General features: G+C 34.3%; 1 protein-coding gene across 3 annotated transcripts in view; it reads left to right on the top strand.

The window, feature by feature from the left end:
- Positions 1-24,172, top strand: part of GRID2 (glutamate ionotropic receptor delta type subunit 2) — a 1,512,615-nt gene that overhangs the window by 1,097,271 nt on the left and 391,172 nt on the right. For all 3 annotated transcript variants that reach the window (XM_032239845.1, XM_032239843.1, XM_032239844.1), the window contains one exon: positions 16,816-16,917. In XM_032239845.1, the coding sequence (XP_032095736.1) occupies positions 16,816-16,917 (102 nt within the window). The remainder of the gene's footprint in view (positions 1-16,815; positions 16,918-24,172) is intronic.

The following is a 24,172-nucleotide window of genomic DNA, read 5'->3' as shown; positions in this document are numbered from 1 at the left end:
ATAACCTAACCTGTCACTGCAGCTTCCTGCTGCCTCTACTCACAGTACAGCCACACATACTCCAGGCAGCCACTTAAAATAGGATATCTTTCCCCTTTGCGGGATTTTTTTCTTTTTTCTTTTATTTATTATTATTATCATTATTATTATTATTTTGAGATGGAGTCTCACTGTGTCTCCCAGGCTGGAGTGGAATGACACAATCTTGGCTCATTGCAACCTCCACCTCCAGGTGCAAATGATTCTCCTGACTCAGCCTCCCAAGTAGCTGGGATTACAGGCAACTGCCACCATACCTGGCTAATTTTTGTATTTTTAGTAGAGACGAGGTTTCACCATGTTGGCCAGGCTGATCTCAAACTCCTGATCTCAGGTGATCCACCAGCCTTGGAGTGCTGGGATTACAGGTGTGAGCCGCTATGCCTGGCCAGGAGTTTTTCACAGGGATGTTGTACTAAGTCTCTAAAACGTATGTTTCCCTCTGTACATTCCCTAGTATTGATTTTAAGCGAGAAATCCAGAGCACTTGCTATTTTACCATCACACTTGTTTAAATCACGAGTCACAGTGCGACGTTTATAACATGAGTTACACCTTTTTGGAGGATGCTGTAGAATATCAATTTATCCTTTGTGTAAAAACAAACTCTACCTCAGGTTAATCAAATAATGAAGAAAAGTTTTTTTCTCTATTCAAATATTTCAGCTCATGAATGAAGAAGAAATGATAAAAGTAAAACATGAACATTTTACCATCACTAGTTATATTAGTTTGTGGAGGCTACTATAACAAAATACCACAGACCGAGTGGCTAACACAACAGAAATTTGGCTGGGAGTTCAAAAGCAAGATGCCAGCAGACTGGGTTTTTCCTGAGGCCTCTCTCTGCAGCTTGCAGATGGCCAGCTTTTTCCTTTGTCTTAATACGGTCTTTCTTTGCACCCCGATGTCTCTCTTTATGGCCTAATCTCTTCCTATTACTACAACAGTCTGATTAGATTGAGGCCCATTCATATGATCTCACTTAACCGTAATTTCCTTCTTTAAAGGTCCTATCTTCAAATACATTGTGAGGACTGGGGGTTAGGGTGTCAACACATAAATTTGGGGAAACACAATTCAGCTCATTAAATGAATGAAAGCAATACCTGAAAATGACTGATCTTATGACTACGGAAAAAGGAGACAATTATATACCTGCTAAAGTATGCAACACAAAATCATTGACAAATATTAAACTGAATTAGGCCAATCTTCTAGATTTACCAATTTGCAAATAAAGCAGTCCACAGAGCAACATGTTAAGGGGTATGGGGGAGTCAGTCTGCTCAATCTGCCTTGGGAAACTACAGAAAAAAAAGTGGCCAATTTTGTGACATATAATTGAAGGAACTAGATGAATAGAGAACCCATAAATAAAGCAATTCAAGAGACACCGGAGCTCATAAAACATGGGTCCTAATTTGAGTAAATAAAATAAATGTTAATACTGACTGGATATTTGATGACGTTGAGAAATTATTCTAACTATGCAGCTATAAAAAGGAATGAGATCATCTTCTTTGCAGGAATGTGGATGAAGCTGGATGCCATTATCCTCAGCAAACTGATGCAGGAACAGAAACCAAATGCTACATATTCTCACTTGTAAGTGGGAGCTGAGCAATGAGAACACATGGACACAGGGAGGGGAACAACACACACTGGGGCCTTTCCAGGGGTGGAGTAGGGGAAAGAAGAGCATTAGAAAAAAATAACTAATGCATGTTGGGCTTAATACCTAGGAGATAGGTTGATAGGTGCAGCAAACCACATTAGCACACATTTACCTTTTTAACAAAACTGCACGTCCTGCAAATGTACCCCACAACTAAAAATAAAATTATTCTAAATCTTGGGAAGTATGATAATGGTGTTATGATTGTGTTTTGAAGGACTTCTTAAATTTTAGAGTTATATACCAGAATCGAAATAAAATTGTATAATGTCTACTGTTTGTTTCAAATAAAATCTGAGCATAGTGGAGGCAAGAAAGAGTAGGGGCAAAATAAATAACTCATTGATAATAAGATGATAATTGTTTCAGTAGGGTAATGAATATTTGGGTTTATAATTTAATTATATTTATAGATTTGAAAATTTTTATACTAAAATTTGAAATGCTTTATATCAGCATTTTAAATTATGTAAATGCTCACTAAAAGATGATACATCTTTTTAGTTGTTTCGCGTGAGTTATGATGAGCTTTGATGAGTCAATCAGGCTGCCTCTTGAGTTTTCCTTGTAAGGTTAATTGGATGCATTGGAGAGCTGGCTGAAGTTAGGAGAGCAGGCTCTGGTTGAAGGATGGTATTTCTACTCGACAGACTAACTACCTTCTCTGATTATTAAACTTTAAAGCCACCCACATTAGCACAGTACTCTAGTCACCTGTGATAACCTGTCCAGATGTTTCTCTGATCATGTTCAACTCAATAAATTCAGACTTCACATAATAGTGCTTGTCTTTACCCTCCCGTACCAAATGTATTTCAAAATATGTCCAATCCAGCTGTTAATTTGACTGAATAAAATATTGTAATAACACTTCTGAGGATTGAGATGATATTTGAAGTGTTGCAAGAGTCTTTTCCCTCTGGATTAGAGAACATCTCTGCCAGAATCAAAATGAATCTCAAAATGGACAGTTTCTGCTTTACTTACCACAGTAAACCTGGCATTTTAAAAAGCATTCTAGGAAAAAGAAATGAATCTTCTGATTGTGTAACAAAAGAATAAGAATAGAAACTAAGTAAAATGATTCTACATCTACATCTTGACCTATATCTGTTTTATATTTTTTCATCTTTTAGGTCAAAAAATTATAAAATGTCACTAATGTTATAAAGTTTAATTTAACAAATCAAAGCTTGTAGGACTTTGTTGAAAACAATGAATGCAAATCCTCAGTACAGTTCCAGGAGTGTCGTGAGCCCTCCAGAAATGGTAGTTACGATGTTTCAAAAATGTATACCTTGAACAAAACTTTAATCGTATTTTAATATGCCTGTCTGCTCTGAAAATAATTTAATATGTTTAAATTCCAAGAATAATTCTCACTTTAACCAAATTAATAATTCTTAAATTTAAATTTCAATGAATCCCCCAAATGGTTTCCACGTAAAGTAAAGCAGCTAATATCAGCACTGCTAACAGATTATACAGAAAGGTCTATTATAATGATTGAGTAAATATTCCTGGGAAATCAACCTTGTTAAATCTACATCCTATAAGGGAAGGTGCTTATCTGTTTTCTCTACTAAAGATTCTGTAATTGTTATTACAAGTTAATCAGCTTCTCCTAGGTTCATTTACGCTGGATTTTATTAATTTAATAAAGGAAGTTATTGGTTAAGTAAACCACAATTATTATAAAATCTCATACATTTTATTGTATGGTTCACGAACTTTCTAAACACCTGTGATAGGATTCTGCTATTGATATTTAAGTGGATATTTATTAAGGAAATAGAGATACTCCTCAGTAAGATTAACTTGGAGAATGGTCCTGGTTTTGATCTTTTTAGATTCCAAATTTTTATTCGTAATTTTCTGATATTGCCCAAGTGTCTCATCTGAATCTATGTCTTTACTCTTTGGTTAAAATATTTGTGCATCTGGTGCTCTATTGTGTTGTGACTTTGGAGAAAGGTTACAGTTTGTTTTTGCTGGAAGGAATAACTTCTTGAATGATGTCCCAACTGAAAATTATTTTCTTGGTTGGATAGAACATTCCTGTCCAGACTTCCTGTATTACCTGCTGTATAATTCCTGTTATGCATAGAAGTCCAAGATTGATTAATGATTTTATCTTCAGTCACCTGTGATCTAAATTACTATTTGCAAGACAAGAGTGATACTTGTTTTTTTAATTCTCTACATTAATAAAATATGCCTTAAGAAATCTGCATGCTTCATATAGAGGTTCTGATTTGCCACTAAGGAAAGTCTATGGAAAAATATTGTGTTTTCATTGGAAAGGCTTTATTATAAAAAAAAAAAAATCACCAACTTTCAGCTAAAATTCATTCTCTAATCAAGTTTATTCTGTCACTTTACTTGCTATTATCAGTAAGACAAGTAATATATTTAAATATAAAAGAATTGAGTTAAGCAAAATGTCAACTGAATTAATATATTGATAAAATATAGATTGTAAAATTTTTTGAAAATATTTGAGGAGGGGTGCACTTTTGCTCACTCTAATTTTACTATATATGTCTCTCACTGTAGATAATCACACCTAGCTTATGCTGTCCCTTCCATTTTCTGCACTTGACTTTAGAAAGTCAAACATAGATTGGAGTAAAAGAGGGAGAGATCTTTTCCTACCATTTAGCACTTTAAAAGGTAGATTGGAAATGCATCCCAGTATATCAGCCAAAAATGTCTAAGGGATAATAAGCCCACTACATATTTATTAAACCAATTACAACATATTGACCAAAATGAAATAAATACTTTGAATCAGAACCACTTATGAATGGTTGATTTCATACAAAAGTGCTGGAGATACTGTGATGAAAAGATGATTCAGCCATCACAAAGCTCAAAATTCTACTGGGAGAAATAGGTAAAGTGACTGAAACCTAGGATAATATTTCAAATTATAAGTACAGTGAGATATTTATTTGAGAGATGCTGTAGTAGCAAGCTCATCAACTGTTTGGTAAGTGCTTTCTCTACTCTAATTTGAATAAATTTTAGTCAATTGAGATACACAAAATAACAATTCTCTCCATTGGATTTGGATTGCATAAAACTACTTATTTCCCTGAAGAGATAGTGTTTTAACTTAACAGATGTCATAAAAAGTTTGACACTAAAATGAGAATTTATAAATTGTGAACATCTGTAGTAAGTTGAATGGTGCCCACCCCTGCAAGAAAACAAAAAGTATGTCCATGAACTAATCCCTGTAACATGTAAATGTGATCAAACAGGGAAAAGATATCTTTGTAGCTTCAATTTTAATGAATTTCAAGATGAGATCATTATGGGATATTCAAATGGGCCTCAAATCTAATGGCAAGTATCCTTATTAGAGAATAGGAGGATTGGAGACAGAAAACGAAGAGGAGACAGCCATGTGAAAATGGAGACAGGGATGAAAGTTATGCAGCCACAAGTCAAGAATGCTTGTAACCCATAGAAGCTGGAAAAGGCAATGAAAGATTATCCCCTAGAGCCTTTAGATAGAGACCTGCCAACACCTTTATTTCATGTCAGTCCTCTCAATCTTGGAGAGAATAAATTTTTGTTGTTTAAGCAGATGGCTTTGGGGTAGTTTGTTATGGCAGCCATTGAAAACAAGTTGTGATCTAGTTTGCCTTATTTTCCAAAGCATAAACAATTTTCAGTTGCGTTTAGATACCACAAAATGCAAGTGCATACAGAAATGTCTGAGTTGCAGTAGAGAAACATTTTGCATTTAAAAAATAAAAGTTTTAAGATATAAAGGAAAGTCTTGAGGAAACGAGGATATCCTTCATACCTGTACAACATTTAACCGTCTAATAGAAGCCTCAGATGTCCAGTCAATTTCAGAGGCAAAGGCTACCATTGACTGCTCATTGACCATCAACAAACTGTGTGTTTTAATGATTAAATACTGCATAACAAACACCCTAAAGCATATTGTCTTAAAACAAGTGTTTTATTCTAAGGCTTCTGTGAATCTGATATTCAGGGAGGACTCAGTGGGGATAGGTTGCCTCTGTTCTACATGGCACTCACTTGGATATTTCAATTAGGGTAAGAGGATTAAAGGTGGTATAACTTGCATATCTGTGGCTTTGGTCCTGGTTGTTGGCTGAAGTGCTTTAGTTACCCTTTTTTCTCCACATAGTCTCTCATTACTCAAGGGTAACTCATATTAGCCCTTTTTCTCCCCACATAGCCTTTTATTACTCAATGTTCTAGCCCAGCCTTTAAAAAAAATTTTATTGTGGTAAAATACACATAAAATATGCTATCTTTACCATTTTAAGTATACTGTTCAATGGTAATAAGAAAGTTTATATTCCTTTACATCCATCGCCATTAGCTATTTTCAAAACTTCCTTTCATCATGCAAAACTGAAACTCTGTACTCAGTAAACAATAATTCCCCATTTCCCTCTCTGTCCAGACCCTGGCAACAACTATTCTTTCTGTTTCTATGATTTTGACCATTTCATTCCATTTATAAGTGGAATCATACGGTATTTGTCATTTTGTGACTGGCTCATTTCACTTAGCATAATGTCCTCAACGTTCATCCATGTTGTAGAATTTCTATCCTTTGTAAGGCTGATTGCTAAAGAGAGACTTCTGTCATTTAGAAACTTGTTTTCTATATGGCTTATAGCATTTTTGTCCCTCGCTTTCTGCATGACTGTATTCTTTTGTGTTTAGCTGATTTTTGTAATGAAATGTTTATAGGCCTATATCATTGACTTTTGTATATTTTCTATAGTTATTTTATTTACATTTAATATCCTTCAGTTATAACACTCTAATTTAGACTTAGACCAGTTTAACTTCAATAACTCTCTCTTTTACATTTCCATCTCCTCTTCTTTTGGTTGCTGATATCCTAAAATTATACCTTTACACATTGCAGGTCCAAAAACAAAAATTAACAAATTTTCAATATATTAGTTTCTTGAATTATGTAGAAAACAAAATGTTAACTTATAAACCATTGTTACAATAATAGGAGCTTTTATAATTGTCCATGCACTTACTTTTACTGTGATCTTTATTTCTTCATATGACTTCAGATTATTGTGTAGTATCTTTTTATTTCAATTTTCAGAACTCAAATTAACATTTCTTGCAGGACAAGTCTAGTGTTAACAAATTCCCCTCAACTTTTGTATGCCTAGAATATCTTAATTTCTCCCTCAGTTTGAAGGAAACTCAAAACTCACAGCTTATTAGTGATAGAGTTTATTTTGTGAATTTTTTATATTACCAGGAAAGCAATGTGAAATATGTAAACGTTGTTGTATTATTAGTAAAGATTAATAATATTTTTAAAGGGGAAGCTTATAAAATTATTTATGTCCCCTACTAGACTGCAAGTTCCATAGGCAAGGATCTTTGCCTCTTGTATTCACAGATGTATGGCGAGCACATGGAACAGACCTAGTATACAATTCACACCCAATGAAAATATATTGAATGAATAAATGGATCTTATTTTTCTCAAAAAATAAATGAAGCCTCAGCAGCATAGAAGAGTTTTGTGGCATGCAGGTTTTATTTCAAGGTGAGGAATAAATCAGTCAATCTCATAAAATGCTGTTAGGCTTTGTGATTCTGCAATTGTTTAATATGATTGGATTCATACCAAGGGTCATCCCCGTGATGAACAAGACAGGATTTCTTATTCAGTTTTTCTAAGTTACTCTCACTAGAGGTAGTACAATCAACCACTGCAATCAGCTTATCTGATGCTAACACTCACATGACACTTGTCTAGGTCACTGTATGATTCTTCCTTTCCAGCTCCCTTGCCATCAGATGCCTTGCTTTTGCTCAAAATGGGGATGGAGTTCTTGGGTTTCACTGGTAACTCAGAATCATCAAATGAGTGAACACTCATTGCTATGCTGGTGGTTCTCTTTCTAGTGAGATATAGTATAGAAGAAAAGTATCTAATGTAGATTAGGTATTACTCTTATTATTGTTATTGCTATGGTTGCTGGTTTATAACTTTTCAAATTATATCTCCAATAAAACAACTTATTTTATTCCCTCCTGGGTTAGATAATATCGTTATTCCTCATACTGAAGGCTTTTGAAAAAATGTTCCTTAGTTTTTATTATATAGAGTTTAACCTTTCTACTCTCAGGAAGAGAGTTGGAAATGTACTATCTAAATTTAAAAGAGGTAGAAAAATCTCAGCTAATAGCTGGTAGCCCAGTGTCTCAGCTATGTATTGAGATCCTCATTTAAAGCATCATATAAGAAATGATGGACAGGCCAGGAACTGTGATTCATGCCTGTAATCCCAGTACTTGGGGAGGGCAAGGCGGGTAGATCATCTGATGTCGGGAGTTCGAAACAGACCAGCCTGGTCAACATAGTGAAACCCCATCTCTACTAAAAATACAAAAATTGCCTGGGCATGATGTAGTGCACCTGCAATTCCAGCTATTCGGGAGGCTGAGGTAGGAGAATTGCTGAGGTAGGAGAATTGCTTGATCCTGGAGGTGGAGACTGCAGTGAGCTGAAATCTCACCACTGCACTCCAGGTGGGTAACAGAGCAAGACTCTGTCTCAAAAACAAGAAAAAAAAGAAAAAGAAAAAAGAAATGACGTACCATCACTGTAAAATGTATTAAGGTTATTGTTTTAAAACCATCTAAATTTGTTTAGTATCCAGTAAAAATTTAAGTCTCACTTTGTGCCAAGAATTATGTATTTAATACATGGGAGAGGAAACAAAACAGGAATTTTTCTTGAACACATGGAAATTCACAGATAATTGCTGCAATAAATATTAATCATATTAAATTATATTAAATAAACAACTACAATATTACTGTAAAACAGAGGGACGTGATTCTGTATTACAGTGACATGAGGCAGCCTGGGGTGGGGGCAGGAGATCAGAGCGAGTTTACCCAAAACTACAGGTGTTTACATTGAGATCTAAAGGATGAGGAAAAGTGGCTTTAGTAATTCATTGAAGAATCACATCTGTCTTAAGATTGTTCCAATCGAGGAAAACTGTATATTCAAAATCACTGGTTCTCAAATTTGGCACTAGTTTGGAATCATCTTTGTTACACAAATTTGAGAACCAATGATTTTGAATATACAGTTTTCCTCGATTGGACAATCTTAAGACACATGTGATCAGAATCGAGATGCCTAGATCTCACACCCAGAGATTCTGATTTCATTGGCATAGGGTGTGGCTTTGGTGTTGGAATCTTTTTTATAATTCCTGTAGTGGTACTGATATACTTTAGTGATAATGTTTAAATTTTAAAGGTAGGAGGATTACGTCTTACTCAAGAAACCATAGGAAGACTTGTGGTTGGAATTCAAAGAATGAAAGGGAATGTTTTATGACATGAATCTACGAATATAAATAATACCAAATCATACAAATCCTGGTAGGCCACATCCAAAGTTTGACCTTTATCTTGAGAATACTGGAAAACTGTGGAAAGACTTTAAGCAGATGCTATAATCTCTGAATTTATGTTTGCAATGTAAAAGCTATAAAGAGAAGCTATGAAGTTAGCTTCGGCTAGAATGGTAGGAAGGAAAGGGTTAAATGGATTCAGGAGATCTTTTTAAAGAGGTGAAATCGGCAGATTTTGGCAAAATATTGGATCTGAGAGGTGGTAAGACAGACACCTTGATTTCTGACTAGTGGGACTGAGTTGATGGTAAAGGTAGACAGTGAGCTTAATCTTAGAGACATTTGATCTCCCTTAGAGGTATCTAAGCAGAGACGTTGAAGTGATAGTGAAATATAATGAGATGGCTGAGCTTGCGATTTTTGTTGTTTAGGAGTAAAGATCTAAATTGCAGTAAAGATGGTTTACATTAACCTTGTCAGTTTCATAAAAATAATTGTTTTACTGGTACAAAACATGGTAATAGGCACAGTAATAGACACAAAAATGATTAAGATGGTACCCTGACCTTAGTGGAGGAGATAGGAAAGACAGTGAGAATTTAATGTGATTTTTTAAATGAACATCTTAAAATGTCTTGAGGCAGAATGGAATAGAAGAGAATAAAATCCAGCAACTTTTATCAGGTTGTAATAATTAAATACTAAAATATTATTAGAAAAAATAATATTCTGATCAGATAGAAAAGGAGAGTTAAGAATTTGAGGGAGGGGAATGATTCCAAAGAATTGTGAAAACTCTCAGGGATACAACATCATATTAGGACACGGTCTCTAGTTGGAGACATTTTGGTTTTTCATTCAGCTTGAACTGGACAACCAAAAAGAAAGAAGAATAAAGAAGACAGCAGGAGTTTTAATTCATGGATTTGTTTATTAAGACCTGCTATGTACCAATACAATACTATGATAAGAGTTAGGAGTACAACTGTAGACAAAGCAGTCATTATTCTGGCATATAATTTATGGATTCATATCATATTTATTATTTTAAAAAATAGTTTGAGAGAATGTCCCTAGTTAGCTTCCACAAAGGAAACCAGTCAAAACAATCCCTTTATTCAAAGAGGTTAGGTAGCCATTCTACGAGTTTGCATTCCTTGTGTGGTGAAAGTTTTTTTCGTTTTTCATTATTTTGAGATGGAGTCTTGCTCTGTCACCTAGACCAGGGTACAGTGGCACCATCTCGGCTCAATACAACCTCCACCTCCCGGGTTGAAGCATTCTCCTACCTCAGCCTCCCAAGTACCTGGGATTACAGGCATGCACCACCACACACTGCTGATTTTTGTATTCTTAGTAGAGACAGGGTTTCACCATGTTGGCCAGACTGGTCTCGAACTCCTGCCCTCAGGTGATCCACCTACCTCAGCCTCCCAAAGTGCTTGTATTACAGGCATGTGTCCAGCCTGAAGCAAGTTTTAGGGCAGTGGTTTTCAACTTTGGCTGCACATTGGAATCACCTGGAAAGTCTTTTAAACTACTGATGCCTTGGTTACACTCCTGGTGATTCTGACTTAATTGTCCTGATGTTTGGCTGTAGTATCAGAATTTTTAAAGCTTTCCAGGTGATTCAAATATTCAACAAAAGTTTAAAGGGCACGTTTCATCACTCAAGCTACTAAGCCACCCGAAGAATGACTCTGAGCAAGGAACAAAAGAATTCTAATTATATAGGAAAAATTATTACAAATACTTCTTCAGTCTTGGTGTGTCATGGGCACTTCTAAACACTTATCATATTTTAAATCAGTTAATGGTCCCCAAAAAACATATGAGGAAGTCACTCTTACTATTGCCATTTGAGAGATGAGAAAACTGAAACCCAACAGGACACACTAAGTAAGTGTTAGAGCAGGTACTTGAACTTAATCAGTCTTCTTCTAGAACTTCTTATCTGAATTGCTATGATGTATCACCTCTAAATGTATTGTAATGGTAATTTTACACCAGAAGAATTATAAAAGAAAGGAAAACCTACAAAAACATTAGAATATCATTAAATCAATTAAATGCCAGTTGATAATAAAGTGATCATTGTGACTGCATAAAACATTTTTGAGCTATACCTATGTGTATATAGACATATATATGTATATATACAAAGATGTCTATATATAGATATATGTATATATATTTGTATATGTGTGTATATAGAGATATGCTGCTTCTTATGTTTATAGGTAGGAAGTGGTTAACAAGTTCATCTTGTTACATAGTATAAAGCTTCTGTTTTCATTACTGAAACAGGGAGATAAAAGTGGTTGAACCATGTGATTTTTTTTTTCTCACTTTTGAAAAGTCAGAAAAACATGTCTTTGAAAGACATTTTCTCCTGAAGGAAACTCAAGTGCTAAGGCTATTCCACATAATCTTAAGAACGACTACTACTTTATGGTAACGACCAAACTGTAGTAATAAAATCTTAGGAGCATATAATCATCCTCTAGGGAGCACATCTTACAAATTGAACCTATTTTGCAGGTGGAAATACCATAAAGAAAATTATTATTGGAGCGATTACTGGCACACTGCATTCATTCACATGTCAAAGTGGAAAACACTCTAATTTAATTCTATAAAATCGTGTATCTGAGTCAACTTTCTATATGTATTTTTTACACTTTCTATCTCATTACAGAAGTAATATCTACCAAACAAATACTGCACATTTCTAAGTGGCTGGCTTTCAAGGTGCTTTGCCTATGACTTTTTGTTCCCTCATTTTGTCAGAATGCTGAGAAATCAAGTAAACGAAACATTGTGGCTGGTAGCATACAGCCCTCAGTGCTGTGGACGTTTTGTGTCCAGCAGCTGGAGCTTTCGTAGTATAGCCAGGCTTCATTTGTTCCATATGAATACAAGCTAATAAATGGAGAGAATTCCATTTGGTATTCAATTAAGACCTCTCTTGACTCCTGTTATTGAAGACTACAAACTATTGAGCATAAAATTAAAATTGAGCAGTTTAGCTCTTCTTGACACAACACTGCCTAAAAAATAATGATGTAAAACCCTAGAATCACAAGTCATCCCTTACAGCCCATGGACAAATAAGAAGTAGAAACATTGAGGAAGAAAGAGTAAATCTATAAAACTTAATCATTAGTACACATGATGTTAGGAGCATGCTACTGGGCTCTTGGAAATACATCAACCCAGTTTGTTGAACACAGATATTACATTGAATTTAACAGAATGTTACAAGATGATTATTGCCAAAGCTCCAATGAAGGAAATAATTAAAGCACTAAGCATTTTAAGGTTTAAAAATGACTTTAGGCAATAACCAGAAAATACTATAGGAAATCAATAACCAGAAAATACTACAGGAAATCAATATACTGTAATTGAAAGGAAATTGAATTGGGTTTACTTTTTTATCCCTTGTAAATTCTCTTTAGACTGCCAGACCACAGGAGACAGTGAATCTCATTTTGCCATCAGCGGTGTGACTTTCTGTAAGTCTCATGTGCTGCAGGGGCCACCTTTATTGTTTTTTATTTAGGAAGCACTCAGCTGAATAGATATGAGATTTGTGTGTGTGTTATCTTTACTAGTCTTGGACTCATTTTTAAAAACAAAACAAAACAAAAACTAGAAACAAAATCAAAGACACAGCAGACAAAAACAACCTTTTCCACAGAGCCAGAGAAGTCAAATTAATGAGAATTCAGACATTGGAACCAGAGGAGTTGTTAGATAAGCCTCACACTTGAACCTAAGTGAAATTCTTCTAGTTTTTATCGAACACTATGCCTGTCAGTCTTGCTATGCAACAAGAAATATTGCCAGTTGCAGATACAAATTCAATTTGAATCTGTGAATCTAACTCATCTTTATTGCTTATTTTTGAAAGATTATTGCAATCAAACAAAAAAGCTTGAAGTGATCCTCAGGGAGATAAGTGGATATGAGCAGAAATTAAGAAATGTTAAAATGAGAAATCCAGACAGGATGTTGTGGTTTACTCCTATAATCCCAGCATTTTGGGAGGCTGAGATGGGAGGATCCCTTGAGCCCAAGAGTGCAAAACCAACCTTGAGCAACATGGCTAAACCTTGTCCCTACAAAAATGCAAAAAAATTAGCCAGGCATGGTGGTATGCACCTGTAGTCCCAGCTACTCAAGAGGCTGAGGTGGGGTGATCATCTGAGCCTGGGAGGTCAAAGCTGCAGTGAACCATGGCTGCACCAAATAAATTCCGGACTGGGTGCCAAAGTGAGACCCTATCTCAAAAAATAAAAACAAAACCCAACAGTACTGGATAAATCCTTCAAAAGGATGTGGATAGTCAACATTTCTTCTTTGGTTGCTGTTGTTTAATCTCTCATTCATCTTTAGTATACATTTTCAGGAGCAGTATTAGGATTTAGGATAAATGAAACATGTTCCATGATTTCTTTAGTAAATTGGTCAAAGTGCAGCTTCAGAAATATTTTTGAAAATCTCTAGTCCACTTCATTTTTCTACTACTTTCCTTTACCCACCCTCTTGAATGCCTAAGTGGATGAAAGACAGACACAGAGGAAAAACAGATTCTCTCAGTCCTCAGTTTCCCCTCTGTAAAATGGAAATAGTAGTCACCCTTCTCAAATAGTTGCTTTACAAATTAAATGAGTTAATAAAAGTACATCTCTCAATGATTGGCCCTACTATGTGCTATGTAAATGTTATAATAATTGTTATAAAATAATGATGATGATGATAATGATGATTTTGCTTTTTAAAATTTATCACCAAGATGTGAATTCACTAGCTATTATATTAAACCAAATTTAACAATTTGGAGTCTCAATGTGGTTGACTATAAAATAGAAATATCTTCCCTACCTACCTTAAATAGATGACATTTATGAAAAGGATTCATAAGCTATAAAACAACGCCTCAATGAAAAATGCTGAATCTAGACTTTAAAAATAACTGGATTAAATACTAATTTCACCTCTTAGTAGATATGTGATCTTAATGAAGTCCTGAGTTTTCTTGTCTATTAAATGATAATGATAATAGCACCTTCTCATATGGTCATTGTGAAGCTTACATGTGTAAAAAGCTCAGTACCATGGCTGACACATAGAAAGTATTAAATAATGTTCAAAAATGTACTTTCTTAGTTATACCCCATTATGATATGTGATAAGAGAATGTATTTTATTTCTAGTTTTCCAGAGAATCTATATCTTAAATATTCTTTACCCCCAAATTAAGTCTTTGAGCATCCTAGTTCTTGGCATCCACAGCTAATATTTAAGAAACATTAAAGTTTGTGCATATGAAGAAAAAATTGAGTTAAGTAAAAGGAACTTACCAATCCTAAACTCTAGGCTGCTGTTATTAAGAAGAGGAACAACTGTCCAAATGCTATTATCAAAGGACATATGAGTCAGATGGGAAAAAAAAAAAAAAAAGAAGAACACAGAAAGGTGAAAAATCTTTGTCCAATAGAGGAGAGAAATTATTGTCTTGTAATACATATGACAGAGTCTGGCCAAATATTAAAAATGAATAGAAATATTATATATGGTGTAAATAATGTTTAAGTCACTGCCTAGATCAGAAGATGAGAGATATTTGTCTATTCTACCTACTTCAAATGCTTTTTTGATCTTGTTATTTGGAACCTCCAAATACTAGAATGCTTTAGAATTATTAAACCATTGACCAGGTTCAGTTATGTTTAAAAGAAAACATCATTCTGAGGAAACTGAATATTATATATTTATAAATGTTTGTCCATAGCATTATTGAAACAAATGGCTCAAGTTTCACTGTTAATCCAATAGCTGATATTTTTTACTACTCAGTACACCAAATGGCACAGTCAAGTTGGTGCTAATAGAGGTCATTTATTTACACAAACTGACAATAGCTTCACCAAATTTAAGAGACAACTCTAAGGAGGACAGAGAATAAATTACTGTATTTGCTTTGGCAGCTTAGACATATTTATCATGAACAAGATCATATCCTAAAAGGTATCCATTAAGCTTAAAATTAAGTTATATGGTTGTAATATGTGGAGATAGCACATTGGAATAGCTCTTCACTTAATGGTATAGATGATTTTTTTCCACCAATATTATTTGGTCTAGGAAAATAAAATCCTCTTGAAGAAGTAATTAGAAAAAGCACACATCAGGGAATGTAATTGAAGATAGACTTTTGTTGACCTCAGAAAAGAAAAGCTCAAAAGAAATTTCATAAAGTTTTAAATTTGGCAAGAGGACCACAATGTCTCTGATAATTAGACTTTCAACACGTTTGGATTTGCTAATTGGACCTAAGTTCTAATTAGGCATTTTATGTAACTAAGAATGACATATCATTTTATGAATTTAATGTGCTTTTACAGTTGAAACCAACAATTAGCAGCCTTTTCCAAATTATTTTAATAAGGAAACAGCTAGCTCTGCTGTTTATATTGTGACATTCCCTTCTCTTAAGATATATTATGTACATTTTAGTTTTCTTAATTAAACACCTTTTGGGGAGCTCAAAGAGAAAATTGGATTTTAATAGGAAGCTCCTAAATTGTTTATTTGTGGGAAAGACTTGCCAGCCAGTATGTAGATGACTTTGGAAGCCACAGACAAACTGCAATAAAAAGAAATAAATCACAATCATCAGGAGGAAATAGCACAATTAACAATTTCCCCTGTGACCATTCAGTTAATCAAAACAGCCTCTGAATATGACTGAAGGTCTGTTACATTTTTAAGTGCAAATGCAGAATATTTCCCAAACGTGAAGGCTCATGGAGCTGGTTTCAGGATGAATAACAGGACATTTCTTCCCAAGATGTGCATTACAACATTCTCTCTCTCTGCAGCCTTGTTCCATAAACACTTACCTGCTAATTCAAGTCACATTATCTCTTTCTTTTCTCCTTATTTTTGATGGAGAGTCATCAAATTTTATCCCATTTGAGATTTATAGATAGTCATTTAAAAACTGGTAGCCCTCAGATTTGTATATTACAGGAGATAAGACTGACATCAGAATATAAAATTAAACTACTATTTGGGTGAGTAAAGAGCAGTGAGTCATTGCAAAACTTTAAGGGAAAGGCTGCTGCCAAAATATTCCAAGCAAATTGATAACACTGACAAAAAGGCAAATTATATTGTTTTATGTACTATGAATACTTTGAAAACAAAGCCATACACATATTTTTTCAAATAAAAGCAGTTGCCCTTCTAACCATATTAAAAATAGTCTTTTTTTCCCAGTAAAAGCCATAAGAGATCAAATTAAAACCATTGAAACTATTAGAGAATCTAACTTATGCAGTAACTGAGATATTAAAAGAGACATTATGTTAGAATTATATGTGCTATTACTTTTCCAATTAGTGTATTACTGGAACTGAGTGACTGGTGTATATATAACTCCTCATTAAGTAAAATGTCCTCAATGAGCCTCCTCAAGCACAATAAGCATGATATTTAAAAGCAGGAAATGGCATTTCTGATAACCTCATTTTCTATTTAAAAAGAAAACCTGTGCATTACTTTTTCTATACCAATTATTCTAAAAGCTATCACATGCTTCTCCATAAGGGCTATACCAAGGTGATGGAACTGTTCTTCAGGCAGAAAAAAAGTGACCAGAGCTGTCTTATCTTTCAGCTTGGGTGCTGGAATCCTGTCACAGGTCTGAATGGGTCACTGACTGACAAGAAATTGGAGAATAACATGCGTGGAGTGGTTCTACGTGTGGTAACTGTTCTGGTAAGTATTATTTGAGCCTTGTGTTTTTGACTTCTGGAGGTTACTTTATCTGACATTTCTTTGTTTTGTTAACTGATGACATAATCTTAAAGGAGCTTTTAACAAACTCTTAATGCACGTTCTAAGATATTTTTAATGGTCATATTTTACAGCCTTCAGTTTACATGAATTGGGATCACGGTTTTGCAGAGTTTTAATTATAGTGCTTGTGTTAGGAATTTTCTTAGACATTTTTGCTTGATTTTCTAGTTTTCTACACATGATAAAGCAGAGGTATGTCTCAGGCCTTCTTTCATTGAAACTGTAGTACGAGTAAATGAACATAACCCTGACCATGCCAAACAATGGTAGATTTGGTAAAATGTACATCCATAGTAGTGAAATATTAACAAACTAAGAATCCTTCTTGTAAGGACCTACTTCAAAGGGAAGCTGATCTGTTGCTTAATAGGCGTCTATTGTCGACTGTATTCCAGGCTCAGTGCTGATTACTGAGGATGTTGACAAATAAAATACACAGACATAATTCTGTCTTGATAGAGCTTATCATCTACTGATTCTGTGAATGTTGAATAGGATTACAGTAGTCTCCCATTATCTGTGGGGTCACATTCCAAGACCCTTAGTGGATGCCTGAAACTGTGGATAGTTTTATGTTTTCTTCCAGCACAATCACATTGTGTAGGACTTGTAGGGTATACAGTATGGATTTGCTGGACAAAGGGATGATTCACGTCCAGGGCGTGTCAATGGGATAGTGTGAAATTTCATCATGCTACCTAGAACAATGTTAAATTTAAAACGTATAAATTTCTTATTTCTCAAAGTTTTCATTTAATATTTTTTTGGCCATGGTTGATTGGGGGCATAACTGAAACTGGTGAAAGAGAAACCACAGATAAAGTAAGACTACTGTATACCTGGGAAAGGTCTGTTACAATTTCATTTACTTGTTAAAGAAAACAAATGGTAACTGTTCTCATAATTCTAGAAAACAATGAAACATTAATGTTTTCTCTCCTAGTAGACATATACAATAAGATGTTAATAGAAATATTCCTAAACAGTAAAATACTCAAATGGGCTCTGTCTAAATAGCAATAAAATATGAAGGCATATATTCTGCTTTCCTATTCCAGCATGTTTAACCATGTGCTTGTTTATAGACTGTTTCAAAACATAATAGTCCACAGTTACTAACTTTATTTTTCTTCAGAAAACCCTACTTGTTTTTAAGTTTGAAAAATAGTTTCCTATAGCTAAGTAAATTTCAGAATTAATAAATAGGAGAGGAAGTCTTTTGCCGATTGGATGTTCATCAAAGTTTATAAACCAATTGCTGCCCATTGTACATTGTCTACTACAAATTAAATAGATGCAATGTAATTTTATTGTCAAAAAATGTCTTTGAGAATATTCTCTATGAAGGGACATTCAAGTGAGTAACCTGTTCCTCTTTTTTGTGGTCCATAAATTATTCCTAGTTATTATTTTTAAAAGGGCTTCATTGGTTTTGGTACATAATTATAAATACTTCACAACTTAAGTGGGAATTTGCTTCTGTATGTACCTAAGGGTGCAGATATGTATTTACATTGATGTGCTCATATTAAAGAAAGACATTTAAAGTACAGCAAACTGTTAACAGTCTTTCTTCTAGTGATTCACACAAAAACCCCAGTGATGATTACGATGAAAGACAGTATATGTGTTTTGTTTTTCTTTGAGAAAAGAACACAAATCTTTAAGACAAATTAACTTCAATCAATATTAAGCAAATATTTATTTAGTACTTACTATATGATAGACTCAGTAATGAATATAAGATAAATAATATATAGACCCTGTCCTCAAAGTATGCACAGAATCTTGTTAGGTTGATGCACATATAGCAAAACAGCTCAGATTTATTAAATATGGTTGACCTTTGGTATCTGTGAGGGATTGGTTCCAGGAAGCCCCCATATCAAAATCTGCAAATGCTCAAGTTTCTGATATAAAATGATATAGTATTGCATATAACCTATGTACCTCCTCTCAAATACTTCGAAGGATTTTTAGTTTACTCTTAACACCTAATACAATGTAAATGGTATGTAAGTAGTTGCCCTACCGAATTGTATATTATTTTAATTTTTGTTATTTTTATTGGTTTTTTTCCTAATATTTTTTAGCCACAGTTGGTTGAATGTATGGAATTGAGTCTCCAGATGCAGAACCTGTGAATATGGAGTGCTAACTGTACTTAATGTGTGCAAGCTTCTCTACTAAGTCTTTTGCATGTATTGTCTTACTTCATCCTCACAATATTTCCAAGAAATAGATAGTATTCTGATCTCAAGAATATGGAAAAGGAAAATGATACACACACACACACACACACACACACACACACACACACGTATAAATACACGCATGTATGTAGGTATGTATTTTTAATGTATCATTAAGAGGGAAGGGGTAAGGTCTAGAATCAGACTTCCTGAATTTGAATTCTAACTCTCCTACTTACTATCTGTATAATGTTCATAAATATATGAACCGACAAGAAATTGGAGAATAACATGCATGGTGTGGTTCTACATGTGGTAACTGTTCTAGTAAGTATTACCTGAGCTTTGTGGTTTTACAGATGGTAAGTAGCAGTTAGGATTCAAATTCAGGAAGTCTGATTCTAGACCTTAACCCTTTTCCTCTTAATGATAAATTATACTTGCTCCAGTCCTACTGTGATAAGTGTGAGCATAGAGGTATCTATAGAATTTTGTTTCACTTGAGAGTTGAAAATGCTTAAGTCTGAAGAAGGTGAAAATGAGTTTTATTGGGAAGGCTTATAGGTACAATTACGTTAAATTCACTTCCAGGCTGAATAAAACAATTACTATGTTGTTCATGAAGCAGTAGCACTTCACACAGTGCTAATGCCTGCATACTCCAGGTTCACCTTCATGACTCATAATAATCTCTATTTCCTGCAAGCTTAGCCCTGCACACCTATTGAATACAGTTAGTGAATGAAGATACGGAAGCGGTCTGTTTTTTTAAATTCTTCTGTGATGGACTTATCAGTTGGGTGCCAGCTGAGTAACAGGTTGTTACACTTATTACATTCCTACAATATACAATCATTGTATTTAATAATTTTACATGCTTCCTGTGTCTTTCTGTGACTACTATGAGAATTGAAACCAGCCATTGCCTTCTTATTTATTTTCTACAAGTGCCTTTTCAGGACTAGCTCTTAGTTATATGGGCTTGCAAGCTTCTTCTACTCAACACTGAGAATCACTGTCCCCTTATCCCACCCAACAGCTCCCAAATCTTGATGCTTTACCTCACTAAACCCTGAAACTAGGATTTGATGTATACTCAACTTGATGTTGTAACGGAAACATAACCTCCCACCCTCTTACATTCCAAGTACTTACGTCCAACACTTCCCAGAAGACAAAAGGGAAAGGGCCAATGTGTACAAACTCAGGAAGAAGGTCTTTCCTCCTTTCTTCTATTGAAACTGAAATATAGTCTTAGCTCTATCGACTCCCTCCTTTCTTAGGAAATTTTATACTATCAATTTAATAAAAGTGATTTTTCTTTCTAAAGTTTCATTAAAAACATTAGTAAAATTGATTAATAAAGGTTGATAAAATTGATTTTTCTTACTAAAGTTTTGAAATTCCCAGTCTTATGACTGTTCATGCTTTATTGAGTTGAAGGAAATTATCTAATATTTATTTTAAACTTCACAATTTAGTACTCTACTGTTTATGATTTCAAGGGCAAATAAGTGGTACTCTTAAAAGGTTCATTAAAGAGTTAAATCGATGAATTATTGACAAAGATGTAAATAGTTTTAAAGGAATCAACAAGGAATGATGAAGCACCAGGACCTAGATGCACAGAAGGCCTTGACTTGCATGAAGACTGATAAGGCATGGGGAAGCAGTATTATCAGACAAAGCAATATATATATAGCCGTGGGAGAGAGACCACCACACATGGCAGCAGTAAGCTACAATAAAGGAAAAGAAAGAAAATCACTGCCAATACCAAAATCAAGCTATGCGGAACTAAGAATAGGAATACCCCGATCTCACTCCTCTTGTCTATCTCTTTTCACTGTCTCCAACTGCCAATCTAACAAGGAGTTAGAGGCCATGGGAGCCCAAGTAAGGAAGACCATGAAAGTTAGCCTTCCTGGACACAAAGCAAGGTAGTGAAGCCCTCAGTGAATCCAGAAGGGAAACAGGGAAAAGCCAACACCAGTATCTACCATTTGATAGGACCTATTATAAGAAGGTTATATATATATTAACTTATTTAATCCTTATAAAATTTTATATAAGATGTACTAATTACATTGTAATGATGAAAATAGTAAGAGTTAACTAAATAAGCATTAACTAAATTTCTGACTCCATATAGCTAGCAGGAGCCAGAGATAAAATTTCAAGTTCAGAGATCCTGTTCCCACAGGCCATGTCCTTAACCATTCTGATATTCTGCGTTCAGAATCAGAATGAACTCATATTAGGTATAAATGAAATTTGGTATAATTATTGAGATGTGAGTATTGCATATGTCATTGGATTAATAACTGAGGAAAATTTTCCTAAATTGCTTCTTATATAGACTGCTTTTTATTTAACCATCACCAAAGCCACAGATATATGTCTTAGAAATGGAGGAAAAGAAAGAATGAGAATAAAAGCAGGCCCTACTGCTTGGTGTCTCTTCTAATCTCTTTGTTTTCATATGTTGCCCACAGATATTTAGTTCTTACCAAGTGGAACAAGTATATTACTAGAAAACAATTATGAAGGTTTTCCCCTTTTTAACTTCCTGAGTTATACAATGTAGATAGTGATAAATGAAAAATTAAGTCATTCCATTGTTTTCATGGTTCACAGAAACACCACTGGAAAATCACTGAGTTATAAATATACAGTAATCATAATATTGATGATAATGAAATGGAAAGTAATTGGTGACAAATGAAAAGAAAGGCATGAGAAGCTAAGCTGCAACAAGTATAAGATATCTGAGAAACATAAATTGGCATTTGGGAGGAGCTTGCTGATTAATGATGCTTATTTACCTGCTTTGATTGGCTTTAAAACACACATGCTACATCTTTAATGAACATACATTCACTCATGAATTCACACAAAACAGACAAAGATCCTGACTTTAGAGAGTTTCGTTGTTTGTTTTTATCAAGACAGGGTCTCCCTCTGTTGGTCACCCAGGCTAGAATATAGTGGCATGATCATGATCACTGAAGCTTCAAACTCCTGGGATCAAGAACTCCTCCCACCTCAGCTTCCTGAGTAGCTGGACTACAGGTGCATGCCACCATGCCTGGCAAATTTATTTTTTGTAGAGGCAGGTGCTTGCTATGTTGCCCAGGCTGGTCTTGAACTCTTGGCCTTAAGTAATCCCCTCAAAGTGTCGGGATTACAGATACAAGCCACCACACCCATCCAGGGAGTTTAGTTCTAGCAAGATATCTTCTAAAGCCTTTAAAATAGTCTTGAAACATTACAGTGCAGTTGTTCTCCATTAAAAACACATGCAACATTCCTTTGCCTGAAATTATCATTAAAATAATTCAGTATATAAATTGAATTCATATATACATATATTACTGGAAGCCTACAGTAAAGACGGTGATAGTTATTTTGCTGTATTTTATAAAGTGAAAAACATAGTTTTTCGTATTTTAATATCTCTAAAATTAGGATCCATCCTTCAACTTCCGTTTGCAATTATAATTAGCATCATGTTTGTCTTTATTAGTGATGTGTAAAATAATTGCACATCCTAAATAGGACACATTTTAGGTTAAATAATGTATCGTATTTTTACAAATTAAATTAATGGATATTCCTGGAAAGTTAAATTCAAAATTACTAGGCAAGAAGCCATATAAAGAGAATAACTATTTAAAGAATACCTCCAAAAGGAAAGACAGTAGGAAAGATACCAATTAGAAAATATAGGACAGAAATAGCAATGAGAAAACATACTGTCTAAATTAAAACTGTTGCCACAATTGTAAAAGGATATACACAGAGATATTAAATACACAGAGGTAGCTTATCTTAAACCATTACCACAAAGCAATATCCAAACTATGTGTTGAGAGAATGATTGGCCTTTCTAAGCAACTCATCAAAGAAAGGATTGTTTACCTGACTGCAGCAGACAGCTACCTTTTGAGTTATCATTTTGAGTAATTTCTTTTTCCTAAAAATTTCCTAAAAATTATCATTTTGAGTAATTTGTTTTTCCTAAAAATTCCGTTATTAGCCTGACTTCTTTGAATTGCATTTTAGAGAGACATTGTGACAAATTCATGGCACCAGAGACTTAATTTGTACAAATACAAAAACTTATGAAGGTTAGATTTAGTTATTTACATACATCAGTGTGAAGTCAAGCAATGTGCTTAGTTTCCTCTTAATATACCATTAAACAAAGGAATAAATAACATGTAATTAGTTTTTTTATTCAAAGCACTTCGAGCAATTTTTTACCTTTATTTCACCAAGTCTCCTCTATTTAATACGTTCATACTAAGAAGATTTGGCATACACTGCAAAAATCACTGAACTTGCAGTCAAAAGGTGTGACTTTTAGTATTGTACCAGTTTTTCTGCTTAATTGATCTTTGACTTTATGGAAACCAAGAAGCTATTCTGACTTCAATTTTTCTATCTCTGAAAGAGGAATAAAGAAACCAACCACAAAGGGTTACTACGTTATTAACTGGTTGAAACTATGTGAAAGCAGGTAGCAAAATGAACAGTGCTTCTAAATATATTATCTCTGCAGGGACACTATGATGTGTAAACTAAGTGAAGAAAAAAAGCATGAGTGATCATAAAAGTCTAATTGTTCATTGTCATTAAACTTCAGATTTTTGTGAAAGATTGTCTGGAGGACTCTAAGGCAGACAAACAAATATAATCTGCAAAATAATGAGTTTTAGGCCCAGTCATTCTTACCTGAATTTGAAAGCCTGCTAATGAGGACCACAGGAACACTTGTGCCAGTGAAGCTGGTACTTCCTAGAGGAAAAATACACAAAAAACACCTAGCACCAAAACCAAAAACACCCTGAATTATGATCTTCAAAAATATCTAAAAGTTTATATGTCAATTATATTGTCTCATAAAAATTGTGTTTGGCTCCAGGCTAGCCTTAAATAGACTCTATATTTTAATAGATAACTTTAAAAAATTATTCCAG

The sequence above is a fragment of the Sapajus apella genome, unplaced genomic scaffold, assembly GCF_009761245.1.
Source record: "Sapajus apella isolate SASKATOON/1434 unplaced genomic scaffold, GSC_monkey_1.0 scaffold45, whole genome shotgun sequence".
NCBI lineage: Eukaryota > Metazoa > Chordata > Mammalia > Primates > Cebidae > Sapajus > Sapajus apella.
The sequence above is the reverse complement of the archived record's forward strand: the minus strand, read 5'-3'. Positions and strand labels throughout refer to the sequence as shown.